Genomic DNA, 15,460 nt, shown 5'->3' with positions numbered 1-15,460 from the left:
GCAGGATTATACCAAGCCTTGTTGCTTTCCTGTTGTTTACTACTGCGGTACCTTCTAACAGACATTTCCACCATGCTTGATCGAGGAAATATGCTAACAGCAGATCACTGTGATCGAACTCAAATTAATTGTGATCAAAGATCACGATCATATAATCGCTCAGCCCTAATTGAATGCTACATATGATTTTTTTAAACAAAATAAAGTGGCTATTGCACAAGAACTAAACAAAAACGACTATAGGCTCCCATTTAAATAATTTGGGTTTTGCCCTCAAAGCCTTACTATATCCAGGGACTTACTCCCTGAGTGTGTAAACAATAACAAATAAGTTTTATTTTAATAATTAGAACAAGAAAAAATAATGATCTACTCATTTTAGTATTGCTTATATAATGATACTATACCGTAGGAGTATCGACATCCGGATCGATCACTACATTGAAGCTTTAGCAGTTAGCTTCTTGTGTTGTCCAGCTCGGTGTGTTTGTTGTGCTGCATGCTTCGCCAGTCACTTTCCTCCAGTCCTCCAGTGATAATGATAAATGGAGCAAACCATGTTTACTTTCCACCATGATGGTGAGGATTAGTATCTTTGAAGCAGCTCTGCACTGTGGATAGACTACGCTTGCTCTCGAATTAAAGCCAGTGTTCTGGCAAGACACAACTGCGGTAAAGATCGGCTGGGCTCGGCAGCTCAGCAGGTGATCACGGATCAGTTAAAAACGGCAAATATTGGCCCCGATCAGTCCTATAATTGAGATGGATAAATCTTTAATTTAAAATATTTTTCCTAAAACACAGTCCATCCGGATAGTATTCACACTACTTCACTTTTTTTTCTTATGCTACAGCTTTATTCCAAAATGGAATAAATTCATTTTTGTGCTCAAAATTCTACACACAATACCCCATAACGACAATAAGAAAAGTTTTTTTTTTTAAATGTTGCGGTTATGTTAAAAATAAAAAATCATCCATTGCGCAATACTTTGTTGATGCACCATTGACAGCAATTACAGCCTCAAGTCTTTTTGAATACGATGCCACAAGTTTGCCACACCTATGTTTGGGCAGTTTTGCCCTATCCTCTTTGCAGCACATCTCTAGCTCCATCAGGTTGGATGGGAAGTGTTGGTTTTCATCCAGGATGTCTCTGTACTTTACAGCATTGATCTTAGTCTAGTCAGGGAGGGGACCAAGAACCCAATGGTCACTCTGTCAGAGCTATAGCATTTCTCTGTGGAGAGAGGAGAACCTTCCAGAAGGACAACCATCTCTACAGCAATCCACCAATCAATGAGGCCTGAATGGTAAAGTGGCCAGACAAAAGCCAGTAAAAGGAAACCAGGCACCGCTCATCACCAGGCCAATACCATCCCTACACTGTAGCATGGTAGTGGCAGCATCATGCTGTGGGGATGTTTTTCAGCAGCAGGAACTGGGAGACTAGTCACCTTAAATGGTGCTGCAAAGAGGAATGGGCGAAACAGTCCACAGATAGTTGTGCCAAGCTTGTGGCATCGTATTCAAAAAGACTTGAGGCTGTAATTGCTGCCAAACGTGTAGCAAAGAAATATTGTGTAAAGGCTGTGAATACTTTTACAAAATGTAAATAAAATCACATTGTCATTAAAGGATATTGTCTGTAGAGTGTTGAGGACACAAAGGCATTTACTCAATTTTGAAAAAGGCTGGAACATAGGAAAATGTGGAAAAAGTGAAGTATACTTTTCATATGCATTGTACGCATTGAGGCTATAAAGTGTGTTTTATCCGATTAATCGACAAAATAACGGATAGAATAGTGGGTGACTATAAAAAATAATACCTGGAGACCAAACAGAATATGTACTGTAGGTTATATGGAACATCTCACTTTACAACATTACAACATTCTAACCTAAGCATACTGTGAGTTGTTGTTCTGAGGGCCTGCTGTTTTTTCCTCTCCCGTTGTCCCACATTGAGCTACTGTCTAGACTGTAATTTTCCTCTCCTAATTATTTTCCTTTCAGCCTCTCGTCAACAATTTATTTTCAATTTTTGCCTTCTACACTTTTTTTCCCCCTGCTGTTTCTTGCTCGCCTTGCTTTACAGTTCAATTCTCAATCATCACTCTCTTGCCTTGGCATTTTTAGCATTGCTCTTCAGTCTTTTCTCAGCACTCCTTACCCTCCATTATTCCCATCTTGCTGCAGATTTCACTCTGTCTTCAAACCCTGTTTACCAATTTCCACCCACTTGTCAAGGCGCCTTGTATTGTCTAAGTATTGCGATCACACTTGCTCCATCTGTTCGACACCATATTCTGCTCTCTCATCAAAAAGTACCCTCTATATGTCTGTTGTTTTCATACTCTACTGTCTGTTTTTCTTTCACTCTGCCTCCTCCCTCCATTTCTTCCGCCTCCTCCTCTCTTCTTTCAGTTTGGGTGTTTCATTTTTCTTCCTTAATGTATCTAGGGCGCCAGTGTTGAGCAGCATCTAAAATCCTCTGACAAGTAGATCAATTGTCTGTCCCCTGATAATAAACAACTATTTGCCATCTGTGCATTCCGGCACCAATATTGTCCATGGAAAAATACACCAAAAATCTACTGAATAGAGGTGGGGGAGATAATCGATTTTTAGATGCATCGCAATTCGGACATGGACCATTGTAGAATCGATTAGTAAACGTCAATAATCGATTCATATATTGTAAATAAAATAATGCAGACTGTTCTAAAACTTGACGAGCCACCGCTCTGAGAGAACCGACCTACTCCTTATTGTAGGGCACTTATGTTCTAGTTTTGCACACATTTTCATTAATATAATAAATCAAGAAATTAATTTAGCCGTTTCTTATTCCAAATGAATTAGGGTTTTTTTAAGTTGCAAGTGATTAACGCTTATTTAGTGAAATGGAAATAAATGTAAAACTACATTAATTTACATAAATTAAAGATGCATCAAAAATCGATTTTTAATCGACTCGTAGCTCCTGAATCGAAATCGAATCGTTTGGTACCCAATGATTGCCACCTCTACTACTGAATTATTTTGTATCCATGTAATTCTATATGTAATAGGCCACCACTGTTCTGTGGTTTTATCATTAATTCAGACAAAATAGCATTTATTTCATGAGAATTTAATGTTTTTGTAGTGTGTAAGATAAATAAATGTTGATTTTTGCAAATACTAATAGTGCTACTGTAAGTTGTACAGCGTTGCCTTGGGAAACAAGGTTAAGTTGTTCTGTGACACAGCTCCTGCCTTGAAAAACTAAATATTGCTAAACCGCATAACCCATTAAGAGTAAATAAAATCAATTTAAACTGTGCTTTGTCCACCAAAAAACACCAGAATTTTAGCATGCCTTTTAAAAGAAAAGCAAACGTTTATTGTATTAAAACAATACATTAATACTAGAGTAGTTTTATGAAATAATGTAATAATAATGGTGAGTGGACTAATCGGTTTCTACTTTAGGTTGCTTCTCCGTCATGTAACAATAGGAGCTGTTTTTGTTGGTTATATTGCCGACAGACACCTTTGAGTGACGGACCGGAGAGGTCAAATTTGACAGCAATTGACATGTATGTCTGCATATGACCCATTGATTCAGGCTAAGTCCAGTTTGTAGAGTGATATAAACTGAAACACAGCACACAATTCGGCAGCTTCTCCATATTTTCCTGGATAAATGTCCGCGGTTAGTAAAAGTAAAAACATTATACCGGTAGAAATATTTGTTTATGACAATAAAATTGCATTTGTGTCAACATATCAGCGTCTATTTAAAAGTTAATTAAAATCATTCAAGCAAGTAATATACTGTTATTCATTGCAATTATTTCAAATTCTAAATTGTAATATATATCTGATTTTTAAGAAATTAATCGCTTGACAGCCCTAGTGTCAAACATGTTTAACAGCATGATATCCCTGTCACCTTACAACAAGCCATATTGAAGTGCAGAGCAGAAGAGGTGGAATCTCGTCTATATTCCCCACCCATTCTTTATTGATAGCAGAGTAATCACAGGGCAAGAGTACAAATCCACTTACTCTCTGCTTTGCTTTAAGTAATGGATTTATGAGTGCATTAAAGAGCTGTAGTCTACCAGAGGCCCCCGCCAGACTGTCTCCCTTCCTTATTCTCCTGATGACTGCCCTTGTATCTTTGGCCATTGCCTCCTCCTACCCACTTGGCTCATGCCATGTGTGAAACCGCTGTCTCTGGTTGTCGATTGTCCTCTCTCGGTCGGCTCATTTTCACCCACTCCACCGTCTGTCTGGCCTCAAAGGCTCTTGTGCGACCCGTCGTTGCATTGCTCTTCTCTTCTTTTTAACTCCTGCACTCTTTCGTCTCATCAACTTTTAAGGGGCCTCTCTGTGAAGCGGCTGTGACTCTTTTAGCCGCGCCGAGTAACGAGGCCAAATAGGAGCCTTTTTTGAGAATTGCTGGCACTTAAGGGGTTTGAAGTGAATTCACAAAAGCAACTCAAATACTTCAGCTGAGCATGAACAGAACACATTCAGAGAGAGACAGATGACATTCAAGCTGCAAATTCAGACACAATGAAAGTTTCTGCATTGCCTCTACATCGTCTGTTTTCGTTTAGACCACCTGGTACTGCTTTCCTTGGGAATTCTGGGATTTATTCATTCCCTTCTGTTCCTTTTAATTAAGCTCGGGGTATAATGACACATACTCTCATGTATCCCTAGAGAAGCTTGTCCGTGTGTGTATGTGTGTTCCATCTGGTAATTGCACTATGGTAAATAATATTATTTTTAAAAGTGTTTCTTCTAAAGCATGACTGTTATTAAAGTAGATACATGTTGGGAATAGGGATGCAACTATTGTAGATTTTGACTGTACGATTATAGTCTTGAGTAATAATCACGGTTTCACAATATGCATTCATTTCACAACAAAACGTTCATAAAATCACAGACATTCCTTTTCGAGATTTTGATGTAGTATTTATTACTGGCTGAAATAACAGTATTCAAATGAAAACAATATAATAACGGTACAAAATTGCTAACAATAAATAAACAAATACATTAATAATTGTATTATTATTATAAGACTAAGGCTAACTTTATTGGTCACCCAGGGGAAAATGTTACTCATATGGGTAATTAACTCAAGTGTCATTGTTATCAGCTGTCATCCATGCATAGTTATTCAATTTTAATCATTAAAATATGCTGTGTTATTAATAACTGGTATGTACATAATTAGATAGCATGATATAGTGCAGTTATTGTGCAAGCTCCTGATGTTATGTTAGTGTTTTACACTTGCTATTTTAACTTACAATGCCGATCATTTATTCAACGCAAACCAGAAGAAGTGATCTCTAACGTTAAATGGTCACGGAATGAAGCCATTGAGGAGTACCTCTTACTGTTTGTTCACACTGAACTAACCTAACACTATGCTACTGTTTGTAATTGAAATGTTTATATTTAACTCCCTACCAACTCAAATCTTCATGAAGTAACTTGCCACTAACATTATGTAATTTCGTTATTTGCCTTACCTACTTTGGCAAGTAAAGCTGGGTGGTGATCTCAAAAATGCTGCACCATATTGGCAGGTTTTGCAAATGCTTGAGCCATCATCCTCAATGACCCCCGTGGTTAAGCTTTTTTTTGCATGGGAAAAGTTCAGTACTTTGTCCTGCTGCCATTTTAAGCCAATGTAGCATACTAGCGGGCCTCTCAGTAGGTGCGTATAAGTGCGTACTCCGAGCAGGTTGTGCCAAAAATAACGTACCAGCATAATGTCCGTTTATTGCGAGTAAAGAAGACTGAATCACACGGTGTTGTAGAGCTTTTTTGTGATTGAATAATTGTTTTTAATCACGGTTAAACCGGTTAATCGTTGCATCCCTAGTTGGGAACATGAAAGTGGGTTTAGAATACTCTCTCATCCTCGATCACTTAAAAATAAAATCTTGAAATTGAGGTCATTGGGTTTTTTTCTACCGCAGTTAATGCAAAAAAAGGAACGCTCTGTTTTTGTGTTTCAGGTTTTGACCATGCATTTATTACATCTTTGCTGCTTCTAACCTATTCAACGTTATCTCTACACAGAGTCCTCGGGGGGTGTATCACTCCCGCTAGATAACACCAAAGACTTCATCCTCAGCTTGGACATAAAGTTCACCTCCAACGGCAGTTTGTCGGTCATGCTCGACACTACAGAGAAAGGCTCGCCGTTCACTATCCGCTATGTTACCAATACGCAGCTCATCGCCTTCAAAGACCGTGAAATCACCTATGGAATAGGGCCGCGCACCATCTGGACCTCCCTGACACGCGATCTGGTCACAGACCTCAGGAAAGGCGTCGGTTTGTCTAACACCAAGGCTGTGAAATCCACTAAGGTGGGTATGAAACTTACGCGGCACAAAGTTGGTGGGAATCTGTCTCACTCATATTTACACGATTCTAAAGTGTTGCTTGTATTGCACTTTATGTAAAGCTAAGCCATATGAAACGCTGTAGAACCTCTATAGTTGGACACATAGGTGCATCTCAATGAATGATATAGCTTTCAAAAGGGAATTCATTTGAGTTGTTCCATGGATGTCATTTCGGGGATGGAGTGTGTCCCCTGCACCTTTTAACATCCAAAAATAATATTATTGAATGGAGATAAATCAAACACTAGCACCATGCGAAAAACGGCCGCTCAGGCTGAATCTTTTCTCTTTTAACCGTCCACAAGCTTATTGATGGAATTTCTGGGGCTGCCTTCTTTTCAACATGCCAGTGATTGACAGCACAAAGCAGCTGACCAATCAGCGGTAAGATGCGAGATAATAGCCAGTTGGCCTCCACGAGGCAATATAAATTATAATAGTAAGACAAATATAAAATTGGGTAAGAATACAAATTGCAGCTTACATTATTGTGATTCCTGGCTTAATTATCAGTCTTTTGTTCCAGTGGATATGGTTCAGTTCCCAGCCAGGACATAAATGGTACGGTAAGACTTTAGTATGAGGAACACACATTCACCGTTGATTAGTTGCTTATTAACATGCAAATTAGTAACATATTTGCTCTTAATTAGTCATTATTAAGTACTTATTAATGCCTTATTCTGCATGCCTTATTATACAACCAGTAAGCCATTAACTAAGAGTCTTCCCTCAATAACCTCAGAATTATTGCTTATTAGTAACCCTAACCCTAACCCTTATATGTTCCCCTAGTGTCCAAATAACTCTAAATTAAGTCTTTGTTACTTTAATAAGCAACTAATAATGGTGAATATGTTCCCCATACTAAAGTGTTACCAAAGGTACAAATTAAACTAAACTAAATCGGACATTGGCTACACTGAGTGAAGTCCACAATGTATTTCTTAATCATTTTGATCATTATAGCTTGCAGCTAATAAAGAACCCAACGTCAGTACCTCCTAAAATTGGAAAAATGGTCAAAGAGTTGAAAATTGTAAATAACTGTCACACTGTAATCTGCAAGTGAGCTACAAAGCCTTACTGTACCTTTCATTGATTTCCATGAACTAATATCTTGAAAGCAATTAACTTTTGCACCGTATTCTAATTTATTGAGATGCACCTGTAATCCATCCTGAGGGACATTTTCCGGTGGGAAATAAGGTTAATCAGTCCTGGAGTCAAACTGCTGCCATCATAAAACCTTTGTTAATTGTTCAGGACTAGTTTTAGTCTGATGATGAATTAAGTTGAAATGCAAACTGAAGATTTGACTAATTACATGTTTAGAGCGCATCTGGAAAGTATTAATACGTGTTTCCACATTGTGTTAGCCTTATTCCAAAATGTAGTACTTTTTTTTTTTCTTCAAAATTCTACACACAATACCTCATAATGACAATGTTAAAAGTTTTTTTAAAGATAGTTGCAAATTTAGTACAAATATCAAACCAAGAATGAAGTCGAAGGAATTGTCTGTAGACCTCCGAGACAGGATTGTCTCGAGGCACAAATCTGGGGAAGGGTACATAAAAATACCTACTGTATTGAAGGTCCCAATGAGCACAGTGGCCTCCATCTACTGTAAATGGAAGACGTTTGGAACCCCCAGGGCTCTTCATTGTCTAAACTGAGCAATCGTTGGAGAAGGCGCCCTAGTCAGGGAAGTGACCAAGAACCCAATGACTACTCTGTCAGAGTTACAGCATTTCTCTTCGAGAGAGGAGAAGCTTACAGAAAGACAACCATCTCTGCAGCAATGAGTGGCCAGACAGAAGCCATTCCTTTGTAAAAAAGTTAGCAAAAATGCACCTGAAAGACTCTCAGATCATGAGAAACAAAATTCTCTGGTCTGATGAGACAAAGATTGAACTCTTTGGCGTGAATGTCAGGCATGTTTGGAGGAAACCAGGCACCGCTCATCACCAGGCCTATACCATCTACTACACTACAGCATGGTAGTGGTAGCATCATGCTGTGGGGATATTTTCAGCGGCACAAAATGTAAGACTATTCAGGATAGAGGGAAAGATGAATATAGCAATGTACGGAGACATCCTGGATGAAAACCTGCTCCAGAGCGCTGTTGAACTCAGACTTGGGTGACGGTTCATCTTAAAAAAATACATTATATAAAACATTTATGAAACAAAGATCTATAAAGGCAGAAAGTAAGTGCAAAAAGTATAGGGACAAACTAACCAGCATACTCCGAACATGTAGAAAATAACATTACAATCAATTATTAGACAAGAACAGAAACAACACAAGATAAATATGGGGCATACTAAACAATATCATTAAAAATGGTGCTCGGAAGGGTTACCCTGAATTCTTTATAGACGGAAACATAAAAAATTACAATATGAATGAAGTAGTTGAACACTTTAATAGTTACCATGTAAATATTGGTACCAGAATTCCAAAAACCGGACCAGTTGAGGACTTGAATGACACAATAAATAAAAATCCCAACTCCATGTTCCTCAATATTGTGACAGAAGAGAAAATAATTGTAAAGAAATGAAAATCCAATACCTCAACTGGCTGTGATAAAATTTCTATGAAAGTGATAAAAAAAAGTGATTGAAAGAATTTGAGAACCATTGATGTATATCAGCAATCTATCATTCCAAAGTGGCACATTCCCAGAGGAAATAAACTGGCACATTCCCAAAGGAAATAAACTGGCACATTCCTAGAGGAAATGAAAATAGCAAGAGTTGTACCGATTTACAAGACTGGAGACAAACACCAATTTACAAATTACAGACCTGTTTCTTTACTGCCACAATTTTCCCTGAAGAGATCTGGAAATGGCTGCCCACCGACGCTTCGCATCCAACCTGATGGAGCTTGAGAGGTGCTGCAAAAAGGAAGGGGGGAATCTTCTCAAAGATAGGCGTGCCAAGCTTTTGGCATCGTATTTATTATGACTTGTGGCTGTAATTGCTGCCAAAGGTGCCAAAGTATTTAGAAAAAGCTGTGAATATTTATGAACATATGATTTCTCATTTTTTTAATAAATTTGCCAAAAGCCCCCAAAAAAAAAATACCAAAATTTGTGGACAAAAAGGATTTTATTCCATTCTGGAATAAGGCTGTCACATAAAAACGTGGAAAAAGTGAAACGCTGTGAATACTTTTTGAGTGCACTGTACTTACTATACTGTTTTGGATTTCTCCCCTAGATCATGCCCAGGCGAGTTGTGCGATTACTACTACATGGGCGGGGCTTTGTTGACAACATCACGATCTCCACCACAGCCCACATGGCCGCCTTCTTTGCTGCCAGCGACTGGCTGCGGCGCAACCAGGACGAACGAGGCGGTTGGCCCATCATGGTCACGCGTAAATTGGGTGAGGGCTTCCGGCCACTAGACCCTGGCTGGTACTCGGCCATGGCCCAGGGCCAGGCCATGTCCACCCTGGTGAGAGCCTATCTCCTCACCAAGGACCAGGCTTACCTCAATGCTGCACTCAAGGCAGTGGGACCCTATAAGGTTCCCTCAGCGCAGCATGGGGTCAAAGCTGTATTTATGAACAAATATGACTGGTATGAAGAGTATCCCACCTCACCCAGTTCCTTTGTCCTCAACGGCTTCATATATTCCCTGCTGGGACTCTACGACTTGAGCGAGACAGCTGGCGAGAAGCTCGGCAGGGAAGCCGGGCAGCTGTTAAGCCGCGGCATGGAGTCTCTGAAAGCCATGCTGCCGCTCTTTGACACTGGGTCAGGGAGTATTTATGACCTGCGCCACTTCATGTTGGGCACTGCGCCCAATTTGGCTCGCTGGGACTATCACACCACGCACATTAACCAGCTGCAGCTGCTGGCATCCATCGATAGCTCGCCCATCTTTAAGGAAGTGGTTAAGCGCTGGAAAGGCTACTTGAAAGGAATCCGTGCTAAGCACAACTAGAGCGACAAAAGGGTGAATACGCTTTGTGTGACTGGATGGTTGACTGAATGTGAAGAGGAAGCGTATATTGTATGTCTGTAGGTGTTGGAGTGTAGGTTTAGAATCCTAAGGATGGGTTTGACGTAGCTGAAGGCCTCTTAGAAATACAGACCTTGTGTGCTCTGTTGCAGGTGTTTTGTTCTCTCAAGCACTGATTGTAGCACACATACTTTTCTTGAGCTAGTGTTTGTAATGATGCACAGACTTAGTTTACAACATACAAGTTTGTTTTTTTTTTGTTTCCAGGAATGACCCTTCTGTGTTGTGCTTTTTTAAATCCAGTAGTACCTCAACTTACAAGCGTGGTTTTGTGATGGAGCTCTTAAAGGGGAACTGCACTTGATTTAAAATGTTGCCCATCGTTCACAATCATTATAAAAGACATGACAGCGGAGGTTTTTTATTTATGCATTCTAAATATTAAATACATGTGATCAAAAGTCCACTTACAATGGAGCCTGTAGTAGTCGCTCTATTCTGCCATCATCAAAACACCTTCATTAAGGTGTGATATACAGTACATGATGTAAATATATATGTAATGTAGTAACAAGAACATTTATAATATTTAATATTTACGTATTTTGATCATTTTAAGCATACGTGGCACATTAATTTCAAAAACGCATCAAAATGTTCGCTTTTTTATTTAACTACCTCACTGATTGTTACTCACTGCAGACTTCATGAAAGCCAACAAACATAATAAAACATCACTTACTGTGCAATGTCCGCTGTCATTAGGATGCAGACTGATAGAATCCAGTTATATTCCCGTTTGGATGAAAAATGACTCATAATCCTCGCAAAAAATGGCTGGGTGAAACCAAGTGTCTTTTTGTGTTGTTCTCGCCATTTCCGGGTCCTAATCGGCTGTCAAAGTGTACCAACTTGTCGGAATACATCCTCAGCCTTATACTGTCCAGGTGAAATGCATGATTTATGATCTAGAATGAACTTCCTGGGGGCAAGGAATTGAGGAAACACCTCACCAGTTGATCATGTCGAAATTGCACAAAAGCTTGCCATCACGGCACCGCTATAAAAAGTTTGTCTGCGTTAGCGCTCGTAATAACAATATCACCAATACTTGGTTAATATTCAAGTCACGAAATGTAAATGGAGTATTGTTGGCGAATTAATTAGATGAATGGTTATTTATTGGATTTTATGGGAGAAATCGAGGACCTCCCGTTGGCTCCCCTATAAGCAGACTTTTATTTCCGTTTATTCAGATGTTAGAATGCATACCAAAAAAAATCCATCTGTCATCATGTATTTCATAATGATTGTGAACGATAGGCAAAATTCCAGTTCCCCTTTAACTCAAGACACGTGTATCCCAAATCAACATCTTCCATTGAAATTAATTTAGATACATTTAATTGGTGTTTGGCCCCACAAAACAGCACAATTTTAACACTTTTAAAAATGAAAAAAAATATATTTAGTACTATAGAATGTACTCCAAACGACAGTAGTTTTATGAGGTAATGTAATAATAATGTACATTTACTTTGGAGAGAGGACTTCTACAGTATCTCCTTCAAGCTGCTTTTCCATATTTTCATGGATAAATGTCCACCGTTTAGATATTATTGTATTATTCTTGGCTGGGGTTAGACTCATTCTGCTTCAAAACGGTGCAGGCTCGCAGTGATGCGCTTGAACTGCTTCGCCAAGCTGCCAACACGCGTGATCACGTTTTTCAGTCCAGGTGCCACTGTAACTGGTGAAAGCGCATCACATTTGAAGGGTCTCGATTGGGATTCAGCTGTATTTTCCCCCATTTCATCTCATAATGACAACACTGTAAATATGATATCGAATGCATCGCAATCCCACACTCACGTCTTTTTTAAACCTTGCTTCCAATGGTATGTCTGGACTTTAGTTAGCTGTATGCTAACATTGACAGACAAGCTAGAAAGTGCAGACTTAGTAAAGCAGGTGTTTGCCTCTCTGGAGACCAGTCATGGATGTATCAAATGTCTTGGGTCTTAAAGTTAATAGACGTACTTACTATACAGTATTAAGGGGATTGTTTTTAGTTTACCTGACACATGAAACATGACAAATTGGGGGTTTGCACTACCCACTTTAACCACCCGATGGCAGTAGAGGGTTAAATATCTTAAAATGTGTTTTGTAGCAATTCCAACTTTGACCACACGTCTGGTGCTATTTAGAGTAGTTTTCCATAATTTTAAGCAGACTATTGCAACATGGTTTACCCCCCGCCTCTTCTTCTCACGCGAGATTCACCCAGGAATGGGGCCATATTTCCGACGGTAATAAGAGACATGTAATTCATCGCCAGATGTTAATATTATTTAAGTTCACAAACAGCTTATTGCGCTCGCATAAAATGGAGGAATAGCATAGGGGTGAATTAATCTTGGCAAACACGCTCTTTAGTATTTAATTTTCGTTATCAAGTACAGTAGACAAGACACTACTTTGCAAATAGTCTTTCAGGGGCCTATTCTACAGTGTGCTTAAGTGAAAAAAGGTGCACAACTGCACAGATTCTGGCCCGTGACTTAAGTCTTGTCACTGCGCGCCTTCATGCAAGAAGATAGAGCAACCTTAAAATGAGGTTCCCTATCAAATCTGGCCTTTTTGCGTATTCCCCCATCCACTTAATTACTTTGGCTTGTATGCGTTTCCTAGGCTGGAATAAGTCCATGAAACATTATATTGCACTTGAAGTTTGGATACTGTGTACACCACACATGAAAAATGACAAAAGAAACTTCCAGAAAACTATCAAATCTATTCTGACCCCTTCAATGGAGACACCCGGAAATATCCGTTGAGATAGGGATAAAAGGACCAAAACGCCACTCTATCTATCAAAATACAAATTGCTCATCAATGTCTTGTGAGTTCGACCACAGCATAGGGGGGCTGCGCATATATCATTTGTGTTTGGACAACCTGGACTAACAGATATTCATTGCATTTGGACTATGACTATTTAATAGAAAGTACATACAGTACAGGCCAAAAGTTTGGACACAACTTCTCATTTCAATGCATTTTTTTTTTAATTTTCATGACTATTTACATTGTAGATTGTCACTGAAGGCATCAAAACTATGACACCTGTGAAGTGAAAACCCTTTCAGGTGACTACCTCTTGAAGCTCATCAAGAGAATGCCAAGAATGTACAAAACAGTAATCAGAGCAAAAGGGTGACTATTTTGAAGAATCTAGAATATAAAACATATTTTCAGTTATATCACCTTTTTTTGTTAACTACATAACTCCACGTGTTCATTCATAGTTTTGATGCCTTCAGTGACAATCTACAATGTAAATAGTCATGAAAATAAAGAAAACCCATTGAATGAGAAGGTGTGTCCAAACTTTTGGCCTGTACTGTATATAATGTAGAGTCTATAATATGATTTAATTGATTTTACAGTTAATTTCAGATGTCACACACCCCTGCGTAAGGACGTGCACACAAACAGTTGTTTACACCCATCTGTCATGGCTTCACAAACATTTGCACTAAACAGAACTCTTAACATTACAAATAGCATCAGGATGGTTATAATCATAAGTAAACAAAATATCATCTACAGATTATTATTCAAAACCAGTCAGGAAGAAGAAGCTGTTGTAGCGTGCATACACACACTACGTCACAAGATGACCACTGCCTGGATGAATGCAGCCTATTTTAATTATCTTTTTTCATGGATTTCAGTGACATGCACAAGTTGTTAAGAAAACCAGACGCTCCACAATTTTTACACAGCCCCCCCGAAAAAAGTTTGCCTCATTAGTAATGAGCCCGCCTTCATTCAAGACCTAAGCACTTTTGCTTAAGCTCAAACAGGAGAATATGGTCCTTGGTTGGTGCCAGTTTGTGGAGGAAGGTGTTGATAGAAATGTTTTCTGTCCATGCAATTCAATGTGGGCAGCAAAGGCTTACTATGATTTCAACATTATATATATATTAAAAAAAAACATTAAGATGACCAAAGCCTGAGGTGAATTGTTGACAGACTTAAGTTTTTCCTTGGTGCATTAACCTTAATCTTTTTGAACAAGCCTAGCCGAGTATGATAAGACGGAAGCTTGCCAATAAACCATCTTCTAGTCAGGAGAGCTTGCCCGCGGTAATGCGTGAGTCAGCAGAACAATTGAGAGGCTCTGAGTTGATGTAGCGCAAATATCCTCAATGGAAGCAGAGGAGCCAGTAATCGGGGTCAGTCTGCTTACAGCAGGAAGGAAGTCAAAAAGTGAATGTTTTATTATGCGAATCGGAATTGTCTTGATCCTTAGAACAAAACTGCATACAGACAGTTGAGATATATGTAAAGTAAGATGACAACGGCGTAGTATTGTGTGTCGTCTGAGTAACTTGGATTACAATAGTATTGGGATAACTATAATATCATGATACAGTGCTACCTTGGTTTTTGTTTGATCAATTGTACAAAGACCAAAGCAATTTTTCCCTTCAGAAATAATGTCAATCCAATCTCTTCCAGACTGTAATCGATTATAGTTGTAGTTTTTAGAGGAATCTTTGGGCATCTAACGATACATTTCTGATTCTCGTAATGTATTTGGTATAACAAAATTGAATCAGGTTACAGGTTACAAAAGCTCCTCTTGGCTGTTGATGTACAACTTACACACAGTGTGGGCCTAAAAAATTTTATTTGTTATTTTTAATTTACCAAAATCACATAGTATAAATCACTCGAATAAAGGAAAATAGAGCAACTCCAACCCAATCCTAACTTTACAATACTTCTAAGAAATGTACAAGAAATTGAGAAGAAATACAAATACAATACTAAAAACATTTAGTACGGTACTAGTTAACCAAAAATGTATTAAAGCAACAGTATCAATAATAAAATCAATAATAGCTGTTCATTGTTTTTAATTTAAAAAAAAATTAATAAAAAGTGTTGGTTTTTTTAAAAATAAATGATAAATGGGTTGTACTTGTATAGCGCTTTTCTACCTTCAAGGTACTCAAAGCGCTTTGAC

The 15,460-nt window shown here is 38.6% G+C and overlaps 1 protein-coding gene across 1 annotated transcript in view; it reads left to right on the top strand.

Annotated features, from left to right (window-relative positions):
• glceb (glucuronic acid epimerase b) overlaps positions 1 to 15,030 on the top strand; it is a 76,659-nt gene extending 61,629 nt beyond the window's left edge. The window contains exons 5-6 of the mRNA XM_061974902.2: positions 6,102 to 6,394; positions 9,670 to 15,030. Coding sequence (XP_061830886.2) covers positions 6,102 to 6,394; positions 9,670 to 10,401 — 1,025 coding nt within the window. The 3' untranslated portion in view covers positions 10,402 to 15,030. The remainder of the gene's footprint in view (positions 1 to 6,101; positions 6,395 to 9,669) is intronic.
• The last annotated feature ends 430 nt before the right edge of the window (positions 15,031 to 15,460 follow it).

The sequence above is a fragment of the Nerophis lumbriciformis genome, linkage group LG15, assembly GCF_033978685.3.
Source record: "Nerophis lumbriciformis linkage group LG15, RoL_Nlum_v2.1, whole genome shotgun sequence".
Classification (NCBI taxonomy): domain Eukaryota; kingdom Metazoa; phylum Chordata; class Actinopteri; order Syngnathiformes; family Syngnathidae; genus Nerophis; species Nerophis lumbriciformis.
Note: the sequence above shows the minus strand (reverse complement) of the source record. Positions and strands in the feature narration are given on the sequence as shown.